General features: G+C 35.5%; 1 protein-coding gene across 1 annotated transcript in view; it reads right to left on the reverse strand.

The window, feature by feature from the left end:
• Positions 1 to 5,934: 5,934 nt before the first annotated feature.
• fam199x (family with sequence similarity 199, X-linked) overlaps positions 5,935 to 13,326 on the reverse strand; it is a 60,358-nt gene continuing 52,966 nt past the window's right edge. Inside the window, exon 7 of the mRNA XM_077235714.1 lies at positions 5,935 to 8,960. Coding sequence (XP_077091829.1) covers positions 8,790 to 8,960 — 171 coding nt within the window. The 3' untranslated portion in view covers positions 5,935 to 8,789. The remainder of the gene's footprint in view (positions 8,961 to 13,326) is intronic.

Genomic DNA, 13,326 nt, shown 5'->3' on the forward strand with positions numbered 1-13,326 from the left:
GGGGATAAACCTGAGTGAATGCCCAGGGACAATAGATGCAAATAAGCTGCTAGCTAACTCAGTTGCAATTATTTTAAGTGTGCACTGTCCCTGTCAAATAAATAGTGAATAAATGAAAATGAAATGTAAATGAAAATGTTACCTTGAAAATATGAATATATTTATTTGTATCATTATATTAGTTAGACTGTAAAATTGTTTAGTTGATGAATAATTAAAAAATACTGTGTATGTGGTCATTGACTGTTTTTTTTAAGCACACCTAGCAGAATGGCAATGACAACAGGAAAAAATACCTATTACCTATTTTAGTTGAAAAGAAACATGCCAAATTTGATGGCTGTCTACAAATAATATCAAAAAGAAGGCATGATTATGACTGCCGTTGTAAGACTTGCTTTATCACCTTAAGTCAAAATATGTCTTTCCTGCAATTTCAAAAATATTTATAGAAGTAGTAGATTGAGCGTTACAATTGTTGCAATACAACAATCGTAAATCAAGAACAGTTCAAATAATACAGGCTATTTACAATTTATTTACAAGTCTCTCAAAGAGAGTTAAGTATCTATCTGCCCTGTCAGAGGCTGCTCTTTCCCTCGCCACTGCCTCCTGCTCTCTCTCCTCTTCCCTCTCTGCCTGCTCCTTCATGAAATCCAGGAGTGCCTCACTGACCCTGGCCCTCTTCCTTGGTGGCGGATTGGCCCGTTCTTTGGGAGGGGCAGAGGACGGAGAGGTGACAACGCCACCTGTAGTGGCAGTCAGATTTGCTGACACTACCAGGGACGGACTTATTGAGTGCTGCCCCTGGAGTGCAGCATCCATCTGACTGTACCACTGCCAGGTAGCAGCAGTCACCCCACCTGCCTCCACCCCTTTCCCTGTTGGAGGATCCCTAAGTTCCTAAAAAATCATTTATAATGGTGAAAACTGTTATTGAACATATTTGTAGTCCCAAAAAGTTTCCGCAGATGAATGGATTCACAAATGTTTGCTGCAATGCTATCCTGTATATATTCCCTTCATGTCAAGATATTTTAAGTTAATAGTTATTTTAAGATATCTTGCAATAATGATAGAAGTTAAAATACTGATGCCAAACATAATATACATATATATATATATATATATATATATAAAAGTATATTATGTTTGGCATCAGTATTTTAACTTCTATGTATATATATATATATATATATATATATATATATATATATCAATATTGATATAAATTTTCCACACAGAAAAAAAAGAAAGTTTGGATATGTTGTTTAGTTTACAATTTCTTAAAAGTGTTTGATAACGTATATCCTTGCCCTATAATACTTGTACTCCACTTGTAAAAAATAATTGCATATTAACTTGGTAAATCTAAAAAACTTGGTAAGTCCCACTACATTAAATGGTAGGTTACCTTGTATTTTTCCTTAAGGTTGTTCCATTTCTTCATAGCTTGTTTGGCTGTGATAGCCAGGTCAGACTGGTTCACAAATACTCTGAAAAAAGCAAAAAGAAGAGGACAACTTAAACACAATTACTAATATTACTACTAACAATAATTATTATTGTCACTCCTCTACTCCCTGCATGCATGTACTATCATACACTTAAGTGCAATACTGCCTCCAAATAACTTTCTGCATTCATATCATAACCAAATCATAAATGTCACATGTAACTTACTATTTATTTTGCTTGTCACTAGTATTTTGATTTCTTAGTTTTATAGTATGTATTTGTTTTCTTTCATTTTGATGCATAAAACTCTTCTGACTGGCTGGCAGACACAACCAAACACACCAATCGACCAACTACCCTTAGCGTACAAACCTTTTTATATAACAGTCTGTAGTACAACAAAATACAGATTATGCATAACGTTACTCACTCCCATCCATTTTTGGAGGAATTCCTCCGACCAGTGAATAGAGCCTCGTTGGCCGCTCGCCATGTAATTAATGCTGCGGTTTCCCTAGATGTCCCTTGGTTTCAATTATTATCACATTATTCAGAATGCAATTACATAATAACAGCGGTACGAAAAGTAAAACTGTCTTACAGATGTGGGTCTGGCTTTCTTCTGCCATTATTGCTCCGCTTCAATTGTCTCTTGACTGTGGGATAAAACGAGTCTGTGAGCAGACTGGCCGGTTGGCTCGCGCTTTATGGAGATTCCACTTCCGAAAACGTTTGAGCACATTTTCGATTCGCCATAAATTTTCGTAAAAATTCCAATATTTGAAATCTACACAGTTGATTTCTCGCATCAAATGTTCTCAGAAGTGAATTAAGTGATGAAATAGCGTACGAAATTGTAGAAAAACGACTTACTGTATTGACTTGCCTCTCCTTCCTGGTATGCCGAAATGAATGCTGGGATATTTCTGCCGTCAAGTTCACACAAGTTACCAACCGATGCATCCTCGGTAAAATGGGCGTGTCAAGAACACTTCCGGGATTTTTAACCGTTCTTGTCAAAATGCAAACTTGTGTATTGGGACAGTATTTGGGCCACGAAAGATGACGTTTCACAAGAACACAAGGACACAAGTACAGACAAGAACACAGATTGAGAAAGGCCCCTAGTTCGTTCCTGCTTCTTTTTTTACTTTCTGAAAAAAATTATAAATGAATTTCACTGTATGTAGTCTTAAGTATGAAAGAAATGTATGTACATTTTTAGAATAACTAATTTCTACATTAAACACAACAATACGCAATCGCATTCGCGACTCTCCTATGATTAAAGGCGACACTTCCGGTTTTCTTCCCACCGGAGCCTCGCTTTCGATTTCAAAATAAGGCTGCGTGAAATAAGCATATTCATTCCGGTGAAATCACAAAATAAAATGCAGTTAATGCACACACACGTGTCCCTGCTTGATATAGACTGTAACCACTGATGAACATATTCAGTTTTGATGAGAGAAAAAAAAACTATATGGGTGCGGATTAGAACCCGTAACCTCTGACACACTTGGCAAAAGATCTCCCGATAGACCATTTAAGAACTGTAATTAATTTTGCGGATCGATGCATTTATTTACGGGTTGAGCAAAGAGGCTGTACAGTTTGACCAGCGAATTGCATAGTAAAACGAATACCGCGCTGAATCAGATCTTCGCAGGATTTGTTGAAACTGGGCAGTAACAGTAATTGCTTAATGTGAAAAATATTGCCCAAAATGCATTGTTTTATAAAGTAATAGAAAACATTACTGTTTTAATGGAAAAACAGTATGTTACAGTCAGACTTTGGTCGTGTTTTAACAGACGTGTTTTAACAGTCGTGTGTGACATAAGTGATGTCATATAATGAAGTTGACAAAAGATTTTATTGGCTGGTCATGTCCCCTTCATTTATATAGTGCTTTTAACAATATAGATTGATTCAAATCAGCTTTACAGTGATAATAGGAAATTAAAGTAACAGGGATTATTTTGGCTTTACAGCAGCTCTAGAATAAAGTTAGGTTTCACTTTATTTTGATGGTCCCTTTTACACATTCGGTTGACTATAATTAACATTGCACCTACCTGTCTACTAACTCTCATTAGAGTGTAAAATGAGTATTAGTAGACTGGTAGGGTTAGATTAAGTTGGCATGTAGTTGCACAGATACTTATAGTCAGTAGAATTTGTGTTGGAGGATCATCACAATTAAGTGTTAGCAGATATTAAGTAGACTACTATAATGAGTTAGTTGACATGTAGTTGCAAAGTTGATTATTAGTGAACAGTATGTTCAAAAGGGGCAATCAAAATAAAGTGTTACCTAAAGTTATTGTCCAACTGAAGTTAGTTTTGATCAATTTACTTCCGTTGCAAAGATCATTCGTTATTAACTTAGGGGCCGCTTACACGACACCGTTCTAACAGAAAACCCGTAAATGCTAAACATAGGCAGGCAAAAGTTAAACACAACTACAGCACAGTTGTCATTGTTTACACACAGCGCCTCAAAATTGTTCACACTTGTTTCTAATGATGTGATCAAACCAACTGTATAGAGTGCTCAGGTGACACAGGTGCACTGAATGTTGATATGAACAATAGATGGAAACAACCTGAAAAGGAGAAGAAGAGTATGTGTAAGATGTGGTGGAGGAGGAGGAAGAGGATGAGAAAGATCAAGGCGAGGACAGTGTTGTCAAGGCTGGATCCATCACACCAGAGACGTCTGTTCTGACATTGTCTGCGAAGACATCACGCTGAGGCTGAATGAATCTCTCACTGACTTTGATTTTGCAGTTGCACAACTCTTGAGTCTATGTAACATACTTTTCATTTAGAGTAAAAAAATAAATAAAACTTTTTGGCTACAGTATGCAAGTGCTGAATATATAGAAATATTCAATACAAACTTGTAGAGCACACAGTATAGTTTAATCACTTTACTACTGTAGGTTGCGATTACTATACGTTTATACATAATTGCAAAATTTGTTTACTGTTAGAATATTTTTTTTTCTTCTGTAACTGCATGCTTTGGATGCTGTATTCTCCTTAAAAAAATGTTTGTGATCGTTAGAATATCTATTTCAAGTAAATACTTGGTTATTGTGGAATGCATGCATGAAAATTTTTTTTTTAGCTTATGTCTTTGTTGTAATTTTACAACGTTGGGATAGAATGGTAGTCAAAATAGCATGTGCACCTTGCACATCACATGGAGGCATTGCACTTCTCAAATGTTCACATATAGGAGAAATACTTAAAGAAATATAATGTATTTCATGATTCACAATTTCTAAATGTGTTATTTGTTAAAATGTTCAGTTTAGATCAGATTTGAATCATTCTAAATGAAAAATTATTTCTGGTTGCAGTTTTAAGTCCTTTCAGTACCAGTATTTGAAATTGTTCCTGTATGTTAGCAGTAAGTATAGTTAACTGTTTTTTTTTTTTATCTGGGCTTTGTTTGTTTGCCCAAATATCTGCTTGTTGCAAGGCAGACACTGTTTGTGGAATGCTTTGGAGGATGGCTATTAAAGGACAGGTCTGGATGTTCAGACATATAGGGGGTTGCATGGTCCATTGTTCAGTGACTGGTGTTAATGTTCTGGAATGTGTAGGATACAGGAAGTGCAATCTCCGTCTCTGCTTTTCAGAGGAAAGGAACTGCTTTTGGGATTACCATTGCAAGTGAACAATGGACACTGTTTCTTTGACAGTTTTCAAACTGTAAATATAAGAATATGACTGTTGGGTGATCATTATTATTATTGATGATATTTACTGTTATGGTGCTATGTAAGCAATCCAAACTTCAAATGAGCCCTTAGTTGTTCTGTATATTTGTTCTGACAGTAGCTGCGTTTACATGGACCCTTATAATCAGATTGACGGCTCAATCGATCTGATTGAGCTCAATGGGATTGAAAGGGGTGGTTTATTCCTTTTGTAATCCGATCGAGAGAACATGTAAACACTTGATCGGATTGAAAAACGAAACTGAAAGGATTGCGCATGTGCAATGACGTTGAAATAGTGTAATGACGTATGACGCACGGAACGAATTGTTCTTCCTGTTGAATAAAGAATAAATGCGTGAATTAAAGTTTGGATTTATATCCATTTTGCGAAAACACATTTATGTGACCAGGTGTAAATAGATCGGATAGCTATCTGATTTATCAAAACGATTCTGAGAATGTTATGTGGTTGGAGGATGAACCCAAGCGCAGAGAGCAAAAGCCTTTCAAATATGACTAAATAAATATTGATACATATTTATAAAGAGTAATAACTCTCGAAACTGTTTAATTCTCATTTATAAAAATGCTAAATGTTTGACTGCACAATTACTTGCATGACTGCCAAGACAATACACTTTCTGTAAAGATAGATTTAAATGCTGAAAGTAGTTCATGTAAAGAAAATATATAATTGACACAAAAGCTAGTATGATGTGCAATATATTTCACACCTCAATCGTGTCATACTTTGATTTTATTTGATGAAATTAAGAATATTCAGACATTTCAGCAAAGCAGTTAATTTCATACTAACTTCATCTTACACATTTATATGTCCGGATCAAAATATCTATGTACTAGTCTTACAAATAGTGTAAGGAATGACAAAATGGTCTTCTCTAAAAATGTGTTATTTAGACACATTGCAACTAAGCAGATTTTTGGGAATTATCCCATTGTTTGAATATCTGCGCATTTATGTTTAGAGAGATCAAAGAAAAAATACTTTTTTAAGGTTAATCCCCCTTTTTTTTTTATTAAAATCTTAATTTTTGCACAATGTTGTTTTCTACACATTTGCAATAAAAGGATGTTTAAATGGAAAAATAATCCTTAAATAACACATTTGTAAGGTTTAAAAAAAATGAAGTTTTGTAACTACACTAATGCTAACCATAAGGTTGCATAACCGTAACAAATTCCAAAATGTAATGTTTTTTTACACTAAAAAGTAGCCCCCTCACTTCCAATAACCCAGATTACATAAATATAATCACAATAAAAATGTGGAAATATTACTTTTCTCCAACTTGGCTAAAAGAGAGCAAAGTAATATTTTTTCAGGTATCGTGTTCTATTCGTTTTTAATATGAAATTAAAATGACAAAAAGTTCAAAACCTTATTTGTATGACCTTTCAAATTCATTTTAAGTAGATACAAAATGAAGGCAATGACTTCATTTGTCAGTGTTCCCTCTATGCCTGAGTTCATATTGTATGTACTTCAACAAGCAATAATTGCCCAATAAATGATGTACATACGAATTATATCATTGTATAACATGATGAAATATATTTTCAAATATTCGTCACTGTCCTTTTAATGTTTTTAAACACCATTTAACAACTTGAATTCATAAGGTACAATGCACATTTAACTGCACTGTTACAAGATGTCTGGATGTTTTATCTTCTGGGCAAGTGTCAAAACCTTTTTTTTTCTTATGTAAACCAAATATATATTTTTTCCAATGCCCTCCATATTTATCAGACTCTAAGGTTTAGCGTTCATCACTAGTCTGGTGAACCATTAAAAAAAAATCCCTATCATTTACAGTATGTGCTGACTAAAATTGTACCAAGTACAGATTAAACTTGGTAACAGATGCAATTGTGTGCTTGCTTAATTTTTTTTATTTTCCCAAAAAAGTGTTCAATTTCAAATACATTTTTGCTGTGGTACCAAGAATCATGAAACTTCGTTGCCACTGTAACAAGGATACATTTTACTAGTCAGTACCAAACAACTTTAGGAGGCAGCAGTCTTTTATGGGTCTGTGGACTGCATGCACAACTCTTCTTTCAACCAATTTCGTGTAGGTATGTGCACCTATGATTTTACTTAAGAAAACTGATGAGATGTACATTAACTTACATTTACATATATGATAAACGCTCACTGGACATGTTGGTCAGACAGCATTTACGGTTAGGATAACTGCATAGAAACAACAAAAGATCTGGGGCCTCATGTACAAAACCTTGCGAAAATTTCATCCTAAAAGTGTGTGCGAAAAATTCCCTTTATAAAACCCAGTCAGCGGAAGATTGTACGTACATGCACCTCCACCTCGAAATAACTATATATGGAGCTAGTTTCATTATGCATATCATTATCATTATCTGCATATCATTACCATATGCATATCCCCATCCACCTGATACCATGTTTAACGGTACAAGACATTAAGAAAATATGAGATATGAACTATAAATGTGGTCAAATTACAGAATCCTTGTCTTGTTTTAGAATAAATATATCAAAATATCTGCAAAAGCTAAATTGTATAAAATAAGGCCTACTTTTCGGAGAAGGTTTTTTTAGAGAAGAGCTATTCTCTTTCTTTTTCACTGGCCAAACAGTATTTTTAATTATTTTAAACAAATAAAATCAATGCAATTGTCCCTATAAAGGTAAATATATGTTTTAGAATGTTTATATATTTTTAATGGAAACAGACCGGCCTTATTTTTTGCAGTGTAAATACAACTGTCTGAGTCTTTGACAAAACATTTTTAAAATAAAATGTCCAAATCTTAGTTTTCTTCAAATACAATTGTATTTTTCACAATACTGGGAAGATCACAGGAGGAGTAATCATTAGGATACCGTGCTAATGACATCAACAGAACACCTGCGTGCACCAGTGGTTGTACAGTGTTGTCATCGGACCCATTCAAACCGGCCAATGGACCTTGTTTACCGGTCCAATGGACATTGTTTACCAGTCCAGTACTGATTTGTCTTATCAGTGAACAAAAGTGTGCATCATTGATTATTGTTCTCGCGAGAAATATTTTCTCAGAACAAGAGTAATGGAATTTAGATTAAAGAGGAATTATCATGCGCCAAGCACTCTTCGATGTCATTAAAACATGAAAATGTAGCATGCCACAGGAAAAGAGTTCAAAGCAGCACATCCACTACAAATATTTCTAAATTCATAATTTTTGTTTAATTTCTGGATAATGACTAAGTAATTTGAGCGCTTATTTCGATTAAATATTCCACTCATTAATGGAGTTGTGTATGAAACACATTAAAATGAAAACAGTTTATAATCATTCTGTTTACTTCATTACTTTGCTCACTCCAGTAAAAGAATGCGTACGCACATTATTAACGCTAAACTTCTTTTTTTTAAATCCTGATATATGCCAGGAAAATTACATACACATATTTCAATGCCTTCTTTTGTGCGCACGCAACGTTTATACATCAGGCCCCTGGTTGCCGAGAAATGTCTAGAACAGAGTTATTAAAGCTGCATTGGAAGAGGCTTAGAAGGAACACTGAATAAATCACTCTCGTCACATCAATACATCAACATCATCACAATGGTCTTCCTCTGTGACTTTAAGTGAAAGGACCTCCTCATTCAGGAAGAGGCCGCTCAATCTCTCTTTGCGAGCCTGTCTCTGCTCCTTCAGCTGGCGCTTGCGTAAAGCTTTCTGCTGCATCTTCCTCTGCTTGGAGCGTTTCTGTAAAAGATGATGATCACAACATTATGTTTTTACTATTAAGAATAGCAAAGCATTTAAAGTTGTGATTTCACCAATCCAGTCTTTATAGGTAAATTAAGCTTAATCCACACAGACAGCAACTTTGTCGCTTGGACAGTGATACAGTGAATCTCTATCGTTGGTTACCATAGACCAGGGTTGGTCTTAGATCAAGATCTTCTGGATTTCTAGAAAAGTGTGTTTGTTGGAGTTGAACCATGTTGGACATTGGCCCTCCAGGAGCAGGATAGGAAACCCCTAGCAGCACTGTTTACTCAATATTATTATTAAAATATTAACGGTTATACAATACATCTTTTGTATTTATATGGTTTTGGATGTGACAGATTTTAAATCTCACATACGCTTTTCCATGCATTATTTATCTTTAAAGTATATGTATGTATATATATATATATATATATATATATATATATACACACATACATATATATATATATATATATATATATATATATATATATATACCTATATATATATATACATATATATATACCTATATATATATATATATATATATATATATATATATATATACCTATATATATATACCTATATATATACACACCTATATATATATATATATATATATATACACACCTATATATATATATATATATATATATATATATACACACACATATATATACACATAAATACACATATATACACACATATACACTCACCTAAAGGATTATTAGGAACACCTGTTCAATTTCTCATTAATGCAATTATCTAATCAACCAATCACATGGCAGTTGCTTCAATGCATTTATGGGTGTGGTCCTGGTCAAGACAATCTCCTGAACTCCAAACTGAATGGCAGAATGGGAAAGAAAGGTCATTTAAGCAATTTGGGCATGGCATGGTTGTTGGTGCCAGATGGGCCGGTCTGAGTATTTCACAATCTGCTCAGTAACTGGGATTTTCATGCACAACCATTTCTAGGGTTTACAAAGAATGGTGTGAAAAGGGAAAAACATCCAGTATGCGGCAGTCCTGTGGGCGAAAATGCCTTGTTGATGCTAGAGGTCAGAGGAGAATGGGCCAACTGATTCAAGCTGATAGAAGAGCAACTTTGACTGAAATAACCACTCGTTACAAGCGAGGTATGCAGCAAAGCATTTGTGAAGCCACAACACGCACAACCTTGAGGCGGATGGGCTACAACAGCAGAAGACCCCACCGGGTACCACTCATCTCCACTACAAATAGGAAAAAGAGGCTACAATTTGCAAGAGATCACCAAAAGTGGACAGTTGAAGACTGGAAAAATGTTGCCTGGTCTGATGAGTCTCGATTTCTGTTGAGACATTCAGATGGTAGAGTCAGAATTTGGCGTAAACAGAATGAGAACATCGATCCATCATGCCTCGTTACCACTGTGCAGGCTGGTGGTGGTGGTGTTATGGTGTGGGGGATGTTTTATCGGCACACTTTAGGCCCCTTAGTGCCAATTGGGCATTGTTTGAATGCCACGGCCTACATGAGCATTGTTTCTGACCATGTCCATCCCTTTATTGCCACCATGTACCCATCCTCTGATGGCTACTTCCAGCAGGATATTGCACCATGTCACAAAGCTCGAATCATTTCAAATTGGTTTCTTGAACATGACAATGAGATCACTGTACTAAAATGGCCCCCACAGTCACCAGATCTCAACCCAATAGAGCATCTTTGGGATGTGGTGGAACGGGAGCTTCGTGCCCTGGATGTGCATCCCACAAATCTCCATCAACTGCAAGATGCTATCCTATCTATATGGGCCAACATTTCTAAAGAATGCTTTCAGCACCTTGTTGAATCAATGCCAAATAGAATTAAGGCAGTTCTGAAGGCGAAAGGGGGTCAAAGACAGTATTAGTATGGTGTTCCTAATAATCCTTTAGGTGAGTGTATATACACATATATATACACATGCATATATACACCCGGTATGCAGTCAGAAACATGTTTTATACAATTGAAAAACTGCAAACAGCAAGGATACATTTTTTCTCCATTCTTCCATCACCCGCAGTAGCTGAGAGGAAGTGAACTGTCTTCTAATGGTTGTCGCTGGACACATTCGGTCGCCAGAGCATGTGGTCGCTCGTGTCACTGGATGTTGTGAGCTCTCTTTGAAATGGTTTTGATTTAATCCTGTGATTGGCAATCAGCCAATCTTTCTTAGTTCTCTCGAATTCTCTCATTTACTAAACCTCATGAAATTCCAAATATATTACTTTTTCTTCAGATGAACACAAAGATTTTCAGAAAAATAACCATTCACTTATGTGAATCCATAAGTGAATGAGAGCAAAAATGTTCAGCCAACAGTCTTGTATGCATTCATGAGAGGGTCAAATTTATGCGATCTCTCAACATGACGCAAACATGCTGTGAAGCTTATGCGAGAAGTAAATATAGCGGAAGTGCAGAGGAATGTACATAATCCATACACCTGTTACAAAACTGTCAGGAAATCTGTGCTTCTGTATTTTTATCCACACTTTTAGCATGAAAATCATGAGAAAAATCACAACACCCATTTGCCCAAAACGTTCATATAAAGCGTTTGTGTCTTTTCAGAAGACTTAAATTAAACTGCTCGATACATATGGATGTATCTTGCGATCTCTATGAAAGTTTTAAAGCATCAGAGTTTTAGGTGAATAGACTTTCAATGTAGGGACAGAAATCTCTCAGATTACATTAAAAATATCTTAAAAATACAGATACAGTTAAATTAGCAAAGAACCAGTATATTTATTTAGATGCATTAATGATAGAGCAATTGAGTGTGTGAATTATTAAATTGTGAAGCTGTGGGTTGTAGTTACTTCAAAAGTAAAAAAAAGTATGCTATAACTGTTCACATACAGGACAGCGTTGACAATGAGTTTCTGCCCTCCTGAATGTTTCCCCGTGCGCGTTATCTTCATGTGTGTCTGTAGGAGTGTTCGTGTGCCACAATGTATCAGCGAAGTAGTTCAATAAAATGATACACATCCGATGATCTAAAAATCGCTGGAATGTTGACTCCGGCAAGCCTTAAAACACATACAATTGACAAAGTTGAATGAAAACGAAGTGAAAGTGATCTGGCTTCCGGGCTCACACGATGTCAGAGACACAATGTGGCTTGGCTCTCTGTGTCACAGAAAGCAGCTCGCGAGCACTCAAGTGAGATGTCGTGCGCTGTCTGCGCGTGTGTGTGTTCTTTACTGAAGCCAAAATGTGTCCAAACAACAGACACTGCGTTTTTCTTTAGTACAAGCTGCTCCTGTTTCTCTGTTGACTCAGAATCTGAGTTCTCCTCCATGTTGCTTCCATGCTGCTGACTGGACAGGGTGGAATCATGTGACTACACATACGGTAGTATGTTTTTAAGGGGAAAGAATTAACAGGATTAAAAAAACAAATAACCAACATGGGAAAATTGTCGGTTAGAGGTTCTGCATTTCGGTTTCGATTACTTTTTGATTAATCGTCCAGCCCTAATCTGGACTCGTGCCAAAACCATGTACTAGTCAACAAATCTCTTATTTACATTGTTTGCACTGTTAGTTATGATGAAACCATGAGTTAGTGTTCAGAAATCGAGTTGCAATGACGAGATCGCTGCATTCATGCGCTCAACATGTCTGTGACCGCCTACAACGCTCATCACTGCAACCTTTTAATGTCATGCTCTAAATATAATGCTTTAGATCTAAATATAGTTCTATAATCAATACTTTTCATGATTAGTTAACCTTGAGAGCTGTAATAGTAAAAACGTGTTAAGTTTTTGAGAGTTAAAATTTAATACCAAACGCTTTCACATACAAAGATGTTAGCCAATCACAGCAGTGGGCGTTTACACTTAAGTCTCACAGCAGACATGCCCCTTAAATTTCAGAGGGCTAAATAGGGTGGGAAATATGCCTTTATTTCTAAATTAGGGCAATTTTTGATGTAAAAATCATACTAACATTATAAGTGTACAGGGAACATTATAAAACCATGCAGTTTATGACACCTTAAAGACTTGCAATGTAAACACAGATGTAAAAATCATACTAACATTATAAGTGTACAGGGAACATTATAAAACCATGCAGTTTATGACACCTTAAAGACTTGCAATGTAAACACAGCCATGGTCACAGATCATTAAGGAAACTAAACACCATATTAAAAACCAAAGGGATGTAAAACTTTAAACAAGACCATTTGTGTAAAATTCATTTTTTGTTTTGTCTTGTGGAATATGTATAAATATTTGTTACATGAAACAGGGAAGTAAAAAAAATTTGTGAATATCAGGGAAGTATTAAAAAAAACATCACTATAAGTT

The sequence above is a fragment of the Siphateles boraxobius genome, unplaced genomic scaffold (genome assembly GCF_051911475.1).
Source record: "Siphateles boraxobius isolate OS27281-9 unplaced genomic scaffold, OSU_SipBor_1 2, whole genome shotgun sequence".
Lineage (NCBI taxonomy): Eukaryota > Metazoa > Chordata > Actinopteri > Cypriniformes > Leuciscidae > Siphateles > Siphateles boraxobius.